The sequence below is a fragment of the Salvelinus alpinus genome, chromosome 7, assembly GCF_045679555.1.
Source record: "Salvelinus alpinus chromosome 7, SLU_Salpinus.1, whole genome shotgun sequence".
NCBI classification, from domain to species: domain Eukaryota; kingdom Metazoa; phylum Chordata; class Actinopteri; order Salmoniformes; family Salmonidae; genus Salvelinus; species Salvelinus alpinus.
This window is the reverse complement of record NC_092092.1, coordinates 80,643,141-80,660,084: the sequence shown is the minus strand read 5'-3', so window position 1 is coordinate 80,660,084 and position 16,944 is coordinate 80,643,141. Positions and strand designations below refer to the sequence as shown.

The following is a 16,944-nucleotide window of genomic DNA, read 5'->3' as shown; positions in this document are numbered from 1 at the left end:
TCATTTTGGAGTTGAATTGAATGAGTAGTTCCAAGTCAATCAGTACTACGTGGAGATTGGTATGTATCTTCTTCCCCCCAGGGAACAACAGTGTGCCAGACTGCAGTACTAGGAGCAGGTGTAACTGCTCTTTGCTAGTAGAGCATGCTACCACCTGGCTGTCCTCATACTGTCCCAGAATCACATAGTTGAATCCAGACAACATCTCTGACCAGGTGAAGAGCTTCATTCATATAGTTAACATACAACAGTGGAGGCTGGTGGGATGAGCTATAAGAAGGACGGGCGCCCCTAAGTGCTCTCTCTCTCTCTCTCCAGTTGCTGACCACTCACAGCTGCAGACAGTCAATACCTCATTCCAATAGACTGATGCATTTTTGCACAACAACAAAAAAAACTATCAGAACATCCTCACTGAATAGAGTAACTATGCAACTTTTAATCTGATCAACAGATGACTGACATCTCCAAAGGGAGGGGTCTTGTTTTATTTTTTATTCCTTTGATTGGTCACAATGTGTTTGTCAACTGACCGGTGTATTCATTAGCTTGATTGTGCGATTTCATGTCAACTCCTTGTCACGGTCAAATGTTTGGCTTGACAATGAACAACAGAGTTGGCAAGAGGACAAACACTGACACTCAGGCTATAAACTTTCCGTAGTGGAATGAATATCTAAGCTTTTGACAGGACCAAAAGTCTTTTATTTTTTATAGGTATTGTTACCTACTTGCCGGCTAGCTAAAAGGAAGTAACGTCGGTGTGACCACTTCTTTAAGTAATGGAGACAACAGTAGATTAGTTTGTCATTTTCTGTTATTGTACATTGAAGTAAGCAAATTTATTTAAATCAGATATCACCTGTTTTAGCATTTATGGACCAAATACCTTTTCCTTCTCACCGGCATCCATTTTATACATGAATTTTCTAGGGGCTTTATAGCTTAAATGGAATAAACTGAGATCCGTGTTAATCTTGTAATTACAATGCGTCTCAACACATCAAATGTGAATGAAAGTTCTGAAGTGGACCATTTCTTCTAGGTTGGTGCGCCTTTCCTCAATTTAGGGCTGGATTCAATCCATAAAAAATAGCTGAAGATCCGCGTTAAAATGAAGGTAATTTCCGTTTGGGCCGACATACGCAGCATCTACCGTGAAAGCGGTCTCTGCGACTGCGGGAACGTTGCCTTTTGTCAAATCGCGCTACAAAGAGGATCGACAAGTGCTACGGATTGATTGAATAGAGCCCCTACACTACCACTATAGTAATTGTGAAAAATTAAGGAGGGGAAACGGAGGCGATGGGTTTTCCTACCAGCTGAGTACAGTTCGTGTTGGTCTGTCGTTCCTAGAAAGCAGAGATTAATATTCCTGATAGTGAACCCATCCATGTAGTACATCCCAAGAAAGACATGCACGCTGAGCTCTGATAACAGCAACGTTACATTTCAATGGTTTATTCTGCAGTATGTACAGATCATCCCTAGTAAAACTATTTTTACAGTATGTACAGGTTAAATCAACCCACTTTCTTATTAAGTTATAATGCTCACGCCTGCAGCAAAGTCTTGATATCCCAGAGAAAGTATTAAATCGTCCATCACTAGGGACGCTACACCCTATTCCCTAGGTAGTGCACTACTTGACCAGAGACCTATGCACTGCATAGGGAATAGGGTATCATTACAGACAAAGCCAGACTGAAATTTAACATTGCTTCCTTTAACTCAATGGGTCAGACCTCCCTGTAACACAGTCTGACAAGCTGGACAATAAGGAGGATAAATTTTACAGTCAAGGAGGAAAAAAAAGTAACCTTTCACAGTTGGAAGGACAAGTACCAGTGACCTGAGATTTAAAAACACTTCACTTTGTTGTCACTGAACAAGAACTCAGGCCAGGTGTGTATTTGAAGGAGTCCGGTCTCAGGCCAGGTGTGTATTTGAAGGAGTCCGGTCTCAGGCCAGGTGTGTATTTGAAGGAGTCCGGTCTCAGGCCAGGTGTGTATTTGAAGGAGTCCGGTCTCAGGCCAGGTGTGTATTTGAAGGAGTCCGGTCTCAGGCCAGGTGTGTATTTGAAGGAGTCCGGTCTCAGGCCAGGTGTGTATTTGAAGGAGTCCGGTCTCAGGCCAGGTGTGTATTTGAAGGAGTCCGGTCTCAGGCCAGGTGTGTATTTGAAGGAGTCCGGTCTCAGGCCAGGTGTGTATTTGAAGGAGTCCGGTCTCAGGCCAGGTGTGTATTTGAAGGAGTCCGGTCTCAGGCCAGGTGTGTATTTGAAGGAGTCCGGTCTCAGGCCAGGTGTGTATTTGAAGGAGTCCGGTCTCAGGCCAGGTGTGTATTTGAAGGAGTCCGGTCTCAGGCCAGGTGTGTATTTGAAGGAGTCCGGTCTCAGGCCAGGTGTGTATTTGAAGAAGTCGTCCGGTCTCAGGCCAGGTGTATATTTGAAGGAGTCCGGTCTCAGGCCAGGTGTATATTTGAAGGAGTCCGGTCTCAGGCCAGGTGTATATTTGAAGAAGTCGTCCGGTCTCAGGCCAGGTGTGTATTTGAAGGAGTCCGGTCTCAGGCCAGGTGTGTATTTGAAGGAGTCCGGTCTCAGGCCAGGTGTGTATTTGAAGAAGTCGTCCGGTCTCAGGCCAGGTGTGTATTTGAAGAAGGAGTCCGGTCTCAGGCCAGGTGTGTATTTGAAGAAGGAGTCCGGTCTCAGGCCAGGTGTGTATTTGAAGGAGTCCGGTCTCAGGCCAGGTGTGTATTTGAAGAAGGAGTCCGGTCTCAGGCCAGGTGTGTATTTGAAGGAGTCCGGTCTCAGGCCAGGTGTATATTTGAAGGAGTCCGGTCTCAGGCCAGGTGTGTATTTGAAGGAGTCCGGTCTCAGGCCAGGTGTGTATTTGAAGGAGTCCGGTCTCAGGCCAGGTGTGTATTTGAAGGAGTCCGGTCTCAGGCCAGGTGTGTATTTGAAGGAGTCCGGTCTCAGGCCAGGTGTGTATTTGAAGGAGTCCGGTCTCAGGCCAGGTGTGTATTTGAAGGAGTCCGGTCTCAGGCCAGGTGGTATTTGAAGAAGTCCGGTCTCAGGCCAGGTGTGTATTTGAAGAAGTCCGGTCTGTGTGTTGAATATGACTCCTCAGTATTGGGTAAACAGGGGGGGGGGGACAAAACCTGCATATGGATCATAAGATGTCAGGCAGTAGAAAAATAAAATAATCTTGCTTTTATGTGTTCCAACAACAACAAGATGTTCCTTCCTCCTCTCTCTTGGCTGTCTGAGTTTAAACAACACAAAACACAGAGCCAGGAGGGGGGAAAGGAGAGAAATAAAATACAGCCATAATTATTAATTGGTCATCGAATGTATTGATTGATAAGTCAGTTCCCAGAATGCACCAGTAGGCATGTTTTAGTGGTCAGGTGGAGGGGGTGTGGTCTCGAGCTTGCGGAGACGACGGCGCCTCAGCTCTGAAGGGTTGGGCTCTCCGTCTTCCCCGACTTCCTCTCCATCCCTCTGGTCTTCACTGTCGCCCAACGTGGTAGAGTCTGGCTGGGAGAAACCTGTGGCCCCATTCACAGCTTCGGGTTCAGTGGCTGGAGAGAAGAGACAAAGGAGCGAAACTAAAGTGAGAAAATGTGTCTACAGTGTAAAAAAAAATGCTGCTTCAAAATCCCACTAACGGCTAGTCCGGATTCCTAACTGAATAATTCTGTTTCACAATATCCGTCAGTCAATAGGCAGACTTACCTGACAGTCATTCTCCTGGGTTTCTGCACTAGTGGAGACTTAGTGCCTTCGCAAAGTATTCAGACCCCTTGACATTTTCCACTTTTAAAAAAATAAATTAGCAACATATTCTAAAAACCTGTTTTCCACTTTGTCATTACTTTGTCATTACTTTGTCGTTACTTTGTCGTTACTTTGTCGTTACTTTGTCGTTACTTTGTCGTTACTTTGTCGTTACTTTGTCGTTACTTTGTCGTTACTTTGTCGTTACTTTGTCGTTACGTGTAGAAAAACACGTTTTTTCTCCATACATTTTAGAATAAGGCTGTAACATAACAAAATGAGGGGGGGGAAAAAAATCAAGAATGCACTGCACCTGTACTGCTCTGAGAGTCTTTCTCCTGGGTTTCTGCACTAGTGGAGGGAGGAGATGATCCACTGGCCTCGCCAGCAGCGCTGCTGGTTTCAGACTGAGGAGGACTGAGGAGCAAAGGAGCAGCGTGATAATCATATGCTAAACAATAAGGGGGAATGTTGACCCACATAAAAATGAAAACAAGGCATCATTACGTGAGCGTGGCGACGGTAGTGAGGTATTGGTCGATGTTGAGCATGGCAGCGTCCAATAGTGTGTGGATGTTGTGGAGACACTGCAGTCTGGCCTCCAGGCCTCTACGGCCCTCCTGCTCCAGCTCCCTCAGCTCAGCCTCTGACATGGTGGACAGGGCCGGGGGAGGAGGGGGCATGGATGACACTGGGACAAAACACACAGCATAACAAGGTTATTCAAGATGCCAGCCTTACAGATTTGTGAACAGCCCTCCTCCCAGCAACTTGGTAAATAAGAACAAATTTGTTGCTTGAAATGTTGAAAATGGTGGCCCATCTACAGTATATCATGATGGAGGCTTCATTTATAAGTGAAGGAGTAAGAATGACTCTAGCTCTTACCAAACGATGGAGGTGGTGGTGGCATAGTCAGCCATGGAGCTGAGGGGAACGGTGGGGGAGGGAAAGAGGGGAAGGGGAACCCAGGCATAGGGCCTCCTGGAGCAGGAGCAGCACCGACTGTACTGGCCCCAGTGGTGCCTGATTCATACAAAGAGAAATGATGACTTCAATGTTCACAGAATGTTAGGATGGACACTTTAGGGCTGGTCTCCCAGACCCAGAGGAAGTCTAGTCCTGGACCAAAAAGCATGCTCAATTGAGAATCTCTATTGAACGGGCCATTTCGTCATCTAGGTCCGGAGAAACAACCTCTTCAATTGGTTAATAGCTAGCTATTATACTAGAATGTCAAAATGCCAGTCTAAGTACCAGAGAGGAGAAACGACACTCACCAGCTCCCTGAGTCTGAGCTGCCTCTGTGGCCCCTACTGCCTCTGTGGCCCCTGGGGCGCCAGCAGCACCAGCAGGGGGGGCCGCTCCAGGGAAGGGGCCCCAGAAAGGAAACAGCCCTGGGGGGAAGTGGGGCATCATTCCAGGGCCAACTAGAGACAAGAAGGAGACGCATGTCAGTCAGCTGCTTGCTTGGGAGTCAACCCACTTTATATCTCGTAACCTAGGTTCCTATAAGATACCTAGTACATTTACATTTTAGATTTAAGTCATTTAGCAGACGCTCTTATCCAGAGCGACTTACAAATTGGTGCATTCACCTTATGATATCCAGTGGAACAACCACTTTACAATAGTGTATCTAACTCTTTTAAGGGGGGGGGGGATTAGAAGGATTACTAGTAACTTCCTGAAACCATTACTGGGTTAGTATCAGATACCTAGTAACTTCCTGAACCCATTACTGGGTTAGTATCAGATACCTAGTAACTTCCTGAACCCATTACTGGGTTAGTATCAGATACCTAGTAACTTCCTGAACCCATTACTGGGTTAGTATCAGATACCTAGTAACTTCCTGAACCCATTACTGGGTTAGTATCAGATACCTAGTAACTTCCTGAACCCATTACTAGGTTAGTATCAGATACCTAGTAACTTCCTGAACCCATTACTAGGTTAGTGTCAGATACCTAGTAACTTCCTGAAACCATTACTAGGTTAGTATCAGATACCTAGTAACTTCCTGAACCCATTACTGGGTTAGTATCAGATACCTAGTAACTTCCTGAACCCATTACTAGGTTAGTATCAGATACCTAGTAACTTCCTGAACCCATTACTAGGTTAGTGTCAGATACCTAGTAACTTCCTGAACCCATTACTAGGTTAACATCAGATACCGTAAAAGCCTTGGTTTCATGCATGTTAACATTAGAAGTTTGTTCTATTCACTGCCCTAGCACACTCTGCCAACCCGGATGTCCTAGCCGTGTCTGAATCCTGGCTTAGGAAGACCCCCCAAAACCCTGAAATTCCATCCCTAACTATAACATTTTCCGACAAGATAAAACTGCCAAAGGGGGCAGAGTTGCAATCTACTGCAGAGATGGCCTGCAGAGTTCTGTATTACTATCCAGGTCTGTACCCAAACAATTCGAGCTTCTACTTTTAAAAATCCACCTTTCCAGAAACAAGTCTCTTACTGTTGCCGCTTGCTATAGACCACCTTCTGCCACCAGCTGTGCCCTGGACACCATATGCGAATTGATTGCCCCCCATCTATCTTCAGAGCTCGTGCTGTTGGGACATGCTTAACACCCCGGCCATCCTACAATCTAAACTTGATGCTCTCAATCTCTCACAAATTATCAATGAACCCACCAGGTACAACCCCAAATCCGTAAGCACAGGCACCCTCATAGATACCATCCTAACCAACCTGAACTCCAAATACACCTCTGCTGTCTACAACCAGGATCTCAGCGATCACTGCCTCATTGCCTGTAATGGGTCCGCGGTGAAACGACCACCCCTCATCACTGTCAAACACTCCCTAAAACACTTCAGCGAGCAGGCCTTTCTAATCGACCTGGCCCGGGTATCCTGGAATGATATTGACCTCATCCCGTCAGTAGAGGATGCCTGGTCATTCTTTAAAAGTACTTTCCTCACCATCTTAAATAAGCATGCCCCATTCAAGAACTGTAGAACCAGGAACAGATATAGCCCTTGGTTCACTCCAGACCTGACTGCCCTTGACCAGCACAAAAACATCCTGTGGCATACTGCATTAGCATCGAATAGCCCCCGCGATATGCAACTTTTCAGGAAAGTTAGGAACCAATATACACAGGCAGTTTGGAAAGCAAAGGCTAGCTATTTCAAACAGAAATTTGCGTACTGTAGCACAAACTCCAAAAAGTTCTGGGATACTGTAAAGTCCATGGAGAATAAGAGCACCTCCTCCCAGCGGCCCACTGCACTGAGACTAGAAAACACTGTCACCACAGATAAACGCGTGATAATTGAAAACTTCAATAAGCATTTTTCTACGGCTGGCCATGCTTTCCACCTGGCTACCCCTAACCTGGTCAACAGCCCTGCACCCCTCAACAGCCCTGCACTTGCCCAAGCCTCCCCCATTTCTCCTTCACCCAAATCCAGATAGCTGATGTTCTGAAAGAGCTGCAAAATCTGAACCCCTACAAATTATCAGGTCTAGACAATCTGGACCCTCTCTTCCTAAAATTATCCGCCGAAATTGTTGCAACCCCTATTACTAGCTTGTTCAACCTCTTTCGTATCGTCTGAGCTCCCCAAAGATTGGAAAGCTGCCGCGGTCATCCCCCTCTTCAAAGGGGGAGACACTCTAGACCCAAACTGTTATAGAACTATATCCATCCTGCCCTGCCTTTCTAAAATCTTCGAAAGCCAAATTAACAAACAGATCACCGAGCATTTCGAATCCCACCGCACCTTCTCCACTATGCAATCTGGTTTCCGAGCTAGTCATGGATGCAACTCAGCCACGCTCAAGGTCCTAAAAGATATCATAACCGCCATCGATAAAAGACAATACTGTGCAGCCGTCTTCATCAACCTGGCCAAGGCTTTCGACTCAATCACCGCATTCTTATCGGCAGACTCAATAGCCTACTTCTCAGATTGAGTTCAGTGTGTCAAATCGGAGGGCCTGTTGTCCGGACCTCTGGCAGTCTCTATGGGGGTGCCACAGGGTTCATTTCTCAGGCCAACTCTTTTCTCTGTATACATCATTGATGTCGCTCTTGCTGCTGGTGATTCTCTGATCCACCTCTACGCAGACGACACCATTCTGTATACTTCTGGCCCTTCTTTGGACACTGTTAACAAACCTCCAAACGAGCTTCAAAGCCATACACTCCTTCCGTGGCCTCCAATTGCTTTTAAATGCTAGTAAAACTAAATGCATTCTCTTCAACCGATCGCTGCCTGCACCTACCCACCCGTCCAGCATCACTACTCTAGACGGTTCTGACTTAGAATATGTGGACAACTAGAAATACCTAAGTGTCTGGTTAGTCTGTAAACTCTCCTTCCAGACTCACATTTAGCATGTCCAATCCAAAATTAAACCTAGAATCGGCTTCCTATTTCACAACAAAGCATCTTTCACTCATGCTGCTAAACATACCCTTGTAAAACTGACCATCCTACCGATCCTTGACTTCGGCGATGTCATTTATAAAATAGCCTCCGACACTCTACTCAGCAAATTGGATGCAGTCTATCACAGTGCCATCCGTTTTGTCACCAAAGCCCCATATACTACCCACCACTGCGACCTGTATGCTCTCGTTGGCTGGCCCTCGCTTCATATCCGTCGCCAAACCCACTGGCTCCAGGTCATCTACAAGACCCTGCTAGGTAAAGCCCTGCCTTATCTCAGCTCACTGGTCACCATAGCAGCACCCACCCGTAGCACGCGCTCCAGCAGGTATATTTCACTGGTCACTCCCAAAGCCAATTCCTCCTTCGGCCGCCTTTCCTTCCAGTTCTCTGCTGCCAATGACTGGAACGAACTGCAAAAATCACTGACGCTGGAGACTCATATCTCCCTCACTAGCTTTAAGCACCAGCTGTCAGAGCAGCTCACTGCACATAGCCAATCTGTAAATGGCCCATCCAACTACCTCATCACCATGTTATTTATTTTGCTCCTTTGCACCCCAGTATCTCTACTTGCACACTCATCTTCTGCACATCTATCACTCCAGTGTTTAATTTGCCATACTGTAATAATTTCGCCACTACGGCCTGTTTGCCTCACCCCCCTTATCCTACCTCATTTGCACACACTGTATATATACTTTATTGTATTATTGACTGTATGTTTGTTTATTCCATGTGTAACTCGGTGTGGTTGTTTGTGTCGCACTGCTTTGCTTTATCTTGGCCAGGTCGCAGTTGTAAATGAGAACTTGTTCTCAACTGGCCTACCTGGTTAAATACAGGTGAAATAAAAAAATGCACAGTAACTTTTTGAAACCATTACTAGGTTACTATCAGATACACTACATGGCCAAAAGTATGTGAACATCCCTTCAAATTTGTTGATTCGGCTATTTCAGCCTCACCTGTTGCTGACAGGCGTATAAAGTCGAGCACACAGCCATGCAATCTCCATAGACAAACATTGGCAGTAGAATGGCCTTACTGAAGAGCTCAGCGACTTTCAACGTGGCACCGTCATAGGATGTCAGTATGTCAAATTTCTGCCCTGCAAGAGCTGCCCCGGTCAACTGTAAGTGCTGTTATTATAATAAAATAAAATAAATAAAAAGTTTTAAAAATCCATGAAACTACATTTGACGTTAGACAATGGGTGTGTTGTTCTGTGTGGTGCTACCCACCGTTCCCAGGTGGACCAGGGACAGGGGCGTTGGCAGGTGCTGCTGGGGCAGGAGGCTGGGCAGGCGCTGGGGCGGGAGGCTGGTTGGGGTTAGAGGCCCGGAGGACATCCATACGACATGTAGGACACGTCTGCTGTCTCTGGAACCAGGAACGAAGGCAACTGAGATACAAAATGAAGGGAAAAGGTTAGTTAGCTACACTGAGCTGGTGACATAAATGGTGATGAAATGTATTCATATGACTAGTCAAATATATATAAAAAAATACATGCATCGTATTTGCTACTTTCTGATACGTTTCTGTCTAAAACAGAACTAGTGAAGACGTATCCATAAAATACCTTGCGTGGAAGATATGGTTGCAAGGAAGTTTCTTGGCTCCAGTCACCATTTCTTCACGACAGATGATACACACGTTGTCTGAAGCCAGCAGATCTTCAGGAGTGGCATCTGGGTAACTGAAGAGATACACACAGAGTTAATAGACCATGGACTAGTCCACCGATGTTTATATCAAAAAATATTAAAAAATATTCCTAAATAATGAATATGGTAAGAGGAATGATTTTTTTCATTGTTGACACACAAAATAACAAATAAAAAAGACAGATGCATAGCACACTCACAGTGTATTCATGTTGCGGATGGCTCGCCGCGACATTACAGCATCCGTAACAGCTTTCTTGAACTGCCTAAAATAATAGAATCCAGAAATTCAACTGTTCTAATGGTTTACGTCTGCCTCTAATAACAACAAAACAAATAGAGAAGACAATCTGTTGGCCGGGTAACATATGGAGGTCTTCAGAGAGCCCTGGCTTCTAGGTCTAAGAATTTAGAATGGTATCTTTATTTTAGGGTTTAGAGCAGCTGTGTTGCTCACCTCATCGCCAGGTACATGGGCCGGATGGCGAATAGGGGGAAGGTGTGCACCTTTATCATGATGGTCATGAACGCCATGTACAGGACGACCTTGATGAAACCTGGGGGGGAGATTTTAATGTCTTAAACATCCCACTTCAGTGTATGTGTGTGACATACACACACTACCATTCAAAAGTCTGGGGTCACTTGGCAAAAACATTTCTCAGGCTATTCCATGCGAGAAATTGCCAAGAAACTGAAGATCTGGTTCAATGCTGTGTCACAGAACAGCGCAAACTGGCTCTAACCAGAATAGGAGTGGGAGGCCCCGGTGCACAACTGAGCAAGAGGACAAGTACATTAGGGTGTCTAGTTTGAGAAACAGACGCCTCACAAGTCCTCAACTGGCAGCTTCATTAAATAGTACCCACAAAACACCAGTCTCAATGTCAACAGTGAAGAGGCGACTCAGATGCTGGTCTTCTAGGCAGAGTTGCAAAGAAAGCCATATCTCAGGCTGTGTTCTTTTCTATTTATTGGCCAGTCTGAGATATGGCTTTTTCTTTGCAACTCTGCCTAGAAGACCAGAATCCCAGAGTCACCTCTTCACTGTTGACGTTGAGACTAGTGATTTGCTGGTACTATTTAATGAAGCTGCCAGTTGAGGACTTGTGAGGCATCTGTTTCTCAAACTAGACACTAATGTAATTGTCCTCTTGCTCAGTTGTGCACCGGGGCCTCCCACTCCTCTTTCTATTCTGGTTAGAGTTTGTGCTGCTCTGAAGGGAGTAGTACACAGCGATCTTCAGTTTCTTGGCAATTTCTCGCATGGAATAGCCTTCATTTTTCAGAACAAGAATAGACTGACGAGTTTCAGAAGAAAGTTATTTGTTTCTAGGTCATTTTGAGCATGTAATCGAACCCACAAATGTTGAGGCTCCAGATACTCAACTAGTCTAAAGAAGGCCAGTTTTATTGCTTCTTTAAATCAAAACAACAGTTTCCAGCTGTGCCAACATAATTGCAAAAGCATTTTCTAATGATCAATTAGCCTTTTAAAATGATAAACCTGGATTAGCTAACACAACGTGCCATTGGAACACAGGAGTGCTGGTTGCTGATAATGGGCCTCTCTACGCCTATGTAGATATTCCATTAAAAATCAGCCGTTTGCAGCTACAATAGTCATTTACAACATTAACAATGTCTACACTGTATTTCTGATCAATTTGATGTTATTTTAATGGACCAAAAAATGTGTTTTTCTTTAAAAAAATAAGGACATTTCTAAGTGACCCCAAACAGCATGTTCAATGAACATGCTTTTCATTCTCAGAAATGTGGCTTAATGTGGATCCAAGAAACTGGACCTTTAAAGTTGTACAGCAAGTGTAGAGTATATTTATTGATACAGGTATCATACCAGTGTAGAGTATATTTACTGATACAGTTATCATACCAGTGGAGTATATTTAGCGAGACAGGCATCATACCAGTGTAGAGTATATTTACTGTCTCTTTTGACGAACATATCAAGACTGTTTCAAGGACAGCTTTTTTCCATCTACGTAACATTGCAAAAATCAGAAACTTTCTGTCCAACAATGATGCAGAAAAATTAATCCATGCTTTTGTTACTTCTAGGTTAGACTACTGCAATGCTCTACTTTCCAGCTACCCGGATAAAGCACCAAATAAACTTCAGTTAGTGCTAAATACGGCTGCTAGAATCCTGACTAGAACACAAAAATTTGATCATATTACTCCAGTGCTAGCCTCCCTACACTGGCTTCCTGTTAAGGCAAGGGCTGATTTCAAGGTTTTACTGCTAACCTACAAAGCATTACATGGGCTTGCTCCTACCTATCTTTCCGATTTGGTCCTGCCGTACATACCTACACGTACGCTACGGTCACAAGACGCAGGCCTCCTAATTGTCCCTAGAATTTCTAAGCAAACAGCTGGAGGCAGGGCTTTCTCCTATAGAGCTCCATTTTTATGGAATGGTCTGCCTACCCATGTGAGAGACGCAGACTCGGTCTCAACTTTTAAGTCTTTACTGAAGACTCATCTCTTCAGTGGGTCATATGATTGAGTGTAGTCTGGCCCAGGAGTGTGAAGGTGAACGGAAAGGCTCTGGAGCAACGAACCGCCCTTGCTGTCTCTGCCTGGCCGGTTCCCCTCTCTCCACTGGGATTCTCTGCCTCTAACCCTATTACAGGGGCTGAGTCACTGGCTTACTGGTGCTCTTTCATGCCGTCCCTAGGAGGGGTGCGTCACTTGAGTGGGTTGAGTCACTGACGTGATCTTCCTGTCTGGGTTGGCGCCCCCCCTTGGGTTGTGCCGTGGCTATACTCGGCCTTGTCTCAGGATGGTAAGTTGGTGGTTGAAGATATCCCTCTAGTGGTGTGGGGGCTGTGCTTTGGCAAAGTGGGTGGGGTTATATCCTTCCTGTTTGGCCCTGTCCGGGGGTATCATCAGATGGGGCCACAGTGTCTCCTGACCCCTCCTGTCTCAGCCTCCAGTATTTATGCTGCAGTAGTTTATGTGTCGGGGGGCTAGGGTCAGTTTGTTATATCTGGAGTACTTCTCCTGTCTTATCCGGTGTCCTGTGTGAATTTAAGTATGCTCTCTCTAATTCTCTCTTTCTTTCTCTCTCTCGGAGGACCTGAGCCCTAGGACCATGCCTCAGGACTACCTGGCATGATGACTCCTTGCTGTCCCCAGTCCACCTGGCCGTGCTGCTGCTCCAGTTTCAACTGTTCTGCATGCGGCTATGGAACCCTGACCTGTTCACCAGACCTGCTGTTTTCAACTCTCTAGAGACAGCAGGAGCGGTAGAGATACTCTTAATGATCGTCTATGAAAAGCCAACTGACATTTACTCCTGAGGTGCTGACTTGCTGCACCCTCGACAACTACTGTGATTATTATTATTTGACCATGCTGGTCATTTGAACATCTTGGCCATGTTCTGTTATAATCTCCACCCGGTACAGCCATAAGAGGACTGGCCACCCCTCATAGCCTGGTTCCTCTCTAGGTTTCTTCCTAGGTTTTTGCCTTTCTAGGGAGTTTTTCCTAGCCACCGTGCTTCTACACCTGCATTGCTTGCTGTTTGGGGTTTTAGGCTGGGTTTCTGTACATCACTTTGAGATATCAGCTGATGTAAGAAGGGCTATATAAATAAATTTGATTTGATCATACCAGTGTAGAGTATATTTAGCGATACAGGTATCATACCAGTGTAGAGTATATTTAGTGATACAGATATCATACCAGTGTAGAGTATATTTAGCGATACAGGCATCATACCAGTGAAGAGCTCGGTGTAGAGCATGTAGACTGCTTTGTTATCCCAGGGGTTGTCACTCTGGAGGTCGACAGTGTGGAGGGTGTACTTGATGAAGGTGGTGAGCACCATTGTCATCAGGATGGCATACTAAAACAACAAAAGTTATTATTTTGGTAAGAAGAGAAGTGCGCTGAATTATTACCAACTGCTTAGAGTCAAGTCAACAAATATTACTGCATATACCAATAAAGCATCACACATGACTGAAATTCAAAAAATGGCAATGTATAGTTTTACAAACCTCAAATCCAAAGACCAGCTGGACAGAGGCCCCTCGTGTGATGATACTGTGACAGGCATGGTTGACAAACAGGAAGTCCAGGACTCCCAGCAACACCATCAGAGCTAGGTGAGAGATGCAATGATTTAGATAAAAAGACAGTCAGTGGGTTTCTGTCCATTCCTACCAGTCATTTTGACTAAACACACTAGTATAGGCCTTGAGGTTCTTGCCTAGATATGCCAGTTCTGTTATCAAGCTACAAGGTCGATGTTTCAGTTTAAATGGTGTGCATCCAGGACCAGGTGCAGCAGTCTGATATATTTGCATATTAATTTAAGAAACACACTTGGTCCTAAAAACACCAGTTTCACATATCTGTGACTAAATCAGTAACACGCCAATAAGTAGTAACAATTACGGTACTAATATACACTGTAGGGTCTATTAAAAGATAGCATAACACATACTGTACTGTAAACCACCGAAGGGCCCATTACAAGATATTGTAAATTACTGAGTGGGCCTTTAACACCTTGAAGAGATATAACCTATACTCACAGAACACCCTGAAGTGGAAGACCCAGGATATATTAGGACTTCTCTCCATCTGAGTGAGAAGGTGGGAAAATACCATCAGAACAGACAAGACACGTGCTTTCCTTTCACATTCCTTGCCACTTCACGGATGGTAAACATGTTTAGGGTAGAGTAAACTCAATGTCTTAAACTATGAAATATCTATACAAATGTGTTTAACATGTAACAGCCTCTCACAAAGTCCACCCTGTCCTCAGCCAGCCAGTGGAAGCACTTGATGAAGAGCAGCAGGGTGAAGAGGCCTACGAAGCGGGGAGAGAAGTCATCTCTAAACACGGTAAAGGCCAGACACGTCTCTGTGACGGCATACCAGGATCGCTCTATCAGATGCTGAACAGAGAGGAAGGTGAATATTAGTGATAACCTTTTAAACACTATCATACTGACCCAACCTGTACTGGCTTTGACATTTTATTTTCATGTTTTTCCTTTCTGGCATGAGTCTAGTAAATATGGTGAATGTGTGACCAAGACAACACAGCTTGGGTCAGCTCAGCTGTGTGTAGAGGGTATAATGGTTGCAACACAGGCGTAAGCATTAACAGCATTACATTACATAGAAGTCCAGTAGTAGTTCATTGAGCAATACAGATATAGTACCCTAGCAAACCAAACAGGAGGTAAACAAATACTGAAATAATATATCATTGGTCCATACCTCCATTTCTGCAGCTCTCAGCTGTCCGAAGAAGACTTTACGCATGAACTTTCCCAACAAGAACACCAACACAAACGCCTGGATGTACAACACCTGACACAAAGAGGAGAGGGGAGGGAAAGCCCCGTTACAGACCATACATCTGACAAACATATCAAACAAATAGGAGAATGTAGAGAACTAGCGTGTTACTCACTGCCATACTGGGGCTACTCTTGGTGAGGTAGACCACAGTGGGGTAGAACTGGTGTTTGAGCAAGTAGGCATGGGCAATCACTGCGCCAGTCAGAGCCAGACTGGTGGCAGTCACCAGGGCTGCACGCACCATTGTGCGGGCAATATCTACAACGATGTGACAGGAAGACAGGGCAACACCGTCAGGCAATCAGAACTTAGAGCAGGTTAGGACCTTGTCATTTCATAATCCTGGTCGTTGGACAATCCAATTTGGAAATGGTCTAATTGTTTCCTTACAACTCGCTAACAGCCAGTGAATATATGCATGCATGTTGACAGCTGCCTAGGGGCAAGTGTAAACAGAGAGCAATGATTGAACTAGATTGACATCAACAAAAATACATATTCACTCAATTTGATTTAGTCTTAATTTCGCTCAAACTAAACCTGCATTGTTGAAATGCCAAGTTGTGTCTATCAAGCTGGGTAGACGTATCGATTGGCAAGTAAATAAGACAGGCTAGTTTGACATACTAGCACCCTATTCAACTCAGTCACATAAAAGCTAATACTTAACGTTAGCTAGTTAAGAATGCAAGATTATAGTTGAAGGGTTGTGTAAACTAATCTGGCCTGGTAGGGGCTGTTCTTTCTCTGCATATCCAGCTAGTTTAGCTAACTACCTAGCTGTACTACTGTCACTGTAGTGCGAAACTAATTTGGACAACTAGCTAGCTACCTAGCTAACGTTAGCTACTCACGGATTCGATGACGTTTTCGCCACGGAATGCACTTGCTGAGCTTGTTCCAAACGCCTTGATTGGGGCGTTCACTAGGATTACAAAATATGTCGGCTCCCTCAACTATATCACGACCAATTACGTTCCCATTCTTCAAGCATTTCGCTGTCTAGTTTACTAACATTTATACCCCAGTCCCAAAGACGCCTGAGTCTCTCGGATACGTGTTTATCTTTGGCTTGCTCCTCCAAGTAGCCACCTCACTTCCGGGGAATTCCAAACTAGGTAACTAACCAGCAATTCAAAGGGATATGAGTTCGATGGAAACCGATTACCTTAGCTGTGGCGCAACGAAGAAAATCTGTTGAATAGCAAGTTAACTGGCGTAGTATTCCAATATAAATTGTGATACTCAAACTGAAGAATTTATGTCAGTGTTGTAGCTAATAGCTCGCTAACTAACGGTCCTCAATGGGAGTGCATGGGTTTTCACACCGGCATACCCCGGTGGCGTTTTGGCATTGGATTTGTACCCTGGTGACTGTTAATAGACCATCTTTTAGTAGACATGCGGTAAAAAAAATACACGGACCAATAGATGAACAAGCATACATATTTTACCTATGGGGATCTGGCAAGTTGACTTCCTACCACCAATCAAATTATGGGTTTTATTAACCGTAATGATTGTAGTGGCGCAACCCTGACATTTCAGCATCATAAAAGTACACACCAATGCATGTTTTTTTTTTTTTTTTTAAATAAAGAGGGCACAAAATGGTTCATTAATAGAATCACTTGAACTAATATGTTGACATTGAGAACTTTCAAAAATAAAGTTATCTGATGAGAAGTGTGATGTTCCTAGCTTGTCACCTGTTCA

At 44.7% G+C, this 16,944-nt stretch overlaps 1 protein-coding gene across 2 annotated transcripts; it reads right to left on the bottom strand.

The window, feature by feature from the left end:
- Positions 1–3,328: 3,328 nt before the first annotated feature.
- On the bottom strand, positions 3,329–16,563 carry LOC139581758 (E3 ubiquitin-protein ligase synoviolin-like). Of its 2 annotated transcripts, none has more exons than XM_071411863.1 (16): positions 16,397–16,563; positions 15,341–15,486; positions 15,145–15,237; positions 14,664–14,816; positions 14,448–14,496; positions 13,908–14,011; positions 13,627–13,753; positions 10,331–10,430; positions 10,074–10,139; positions 9,789–9,905; positions 9,448–9,608; positions 5,056–5,205; positions 4,664–4,801; positions 4,283–4,466; positions 4,089–4,192; positions 3,329–3,579 (listed from the first exon to the last, which is right to left on the bottom strand). In XM_071411863.1, the coding sequence occupies exons 2-16, from the start codon at positions 15,470–15,472 to the stop codon at positions 3,395–3,397; spliced, it is 1,863 nt and encodes a 620-aa protein (XP_071267964.1). In that variant the 5' UTR covers positions 15,473–15,486; positions 16,397–16,563; the 3' UTR covers positions 3,329–3,394. The 2 variants fall into 2 exon arrangements, with proteins under 2 accessions (XP_071267964.1, XP_071267963.1); XM_071411862.1 differs by lacking the exon at positions 16,397–16,563 and adding an exon at positions 16,083–16,369.
- Positions 16,564–16,944: the final 381 nt, after the last annotated feature.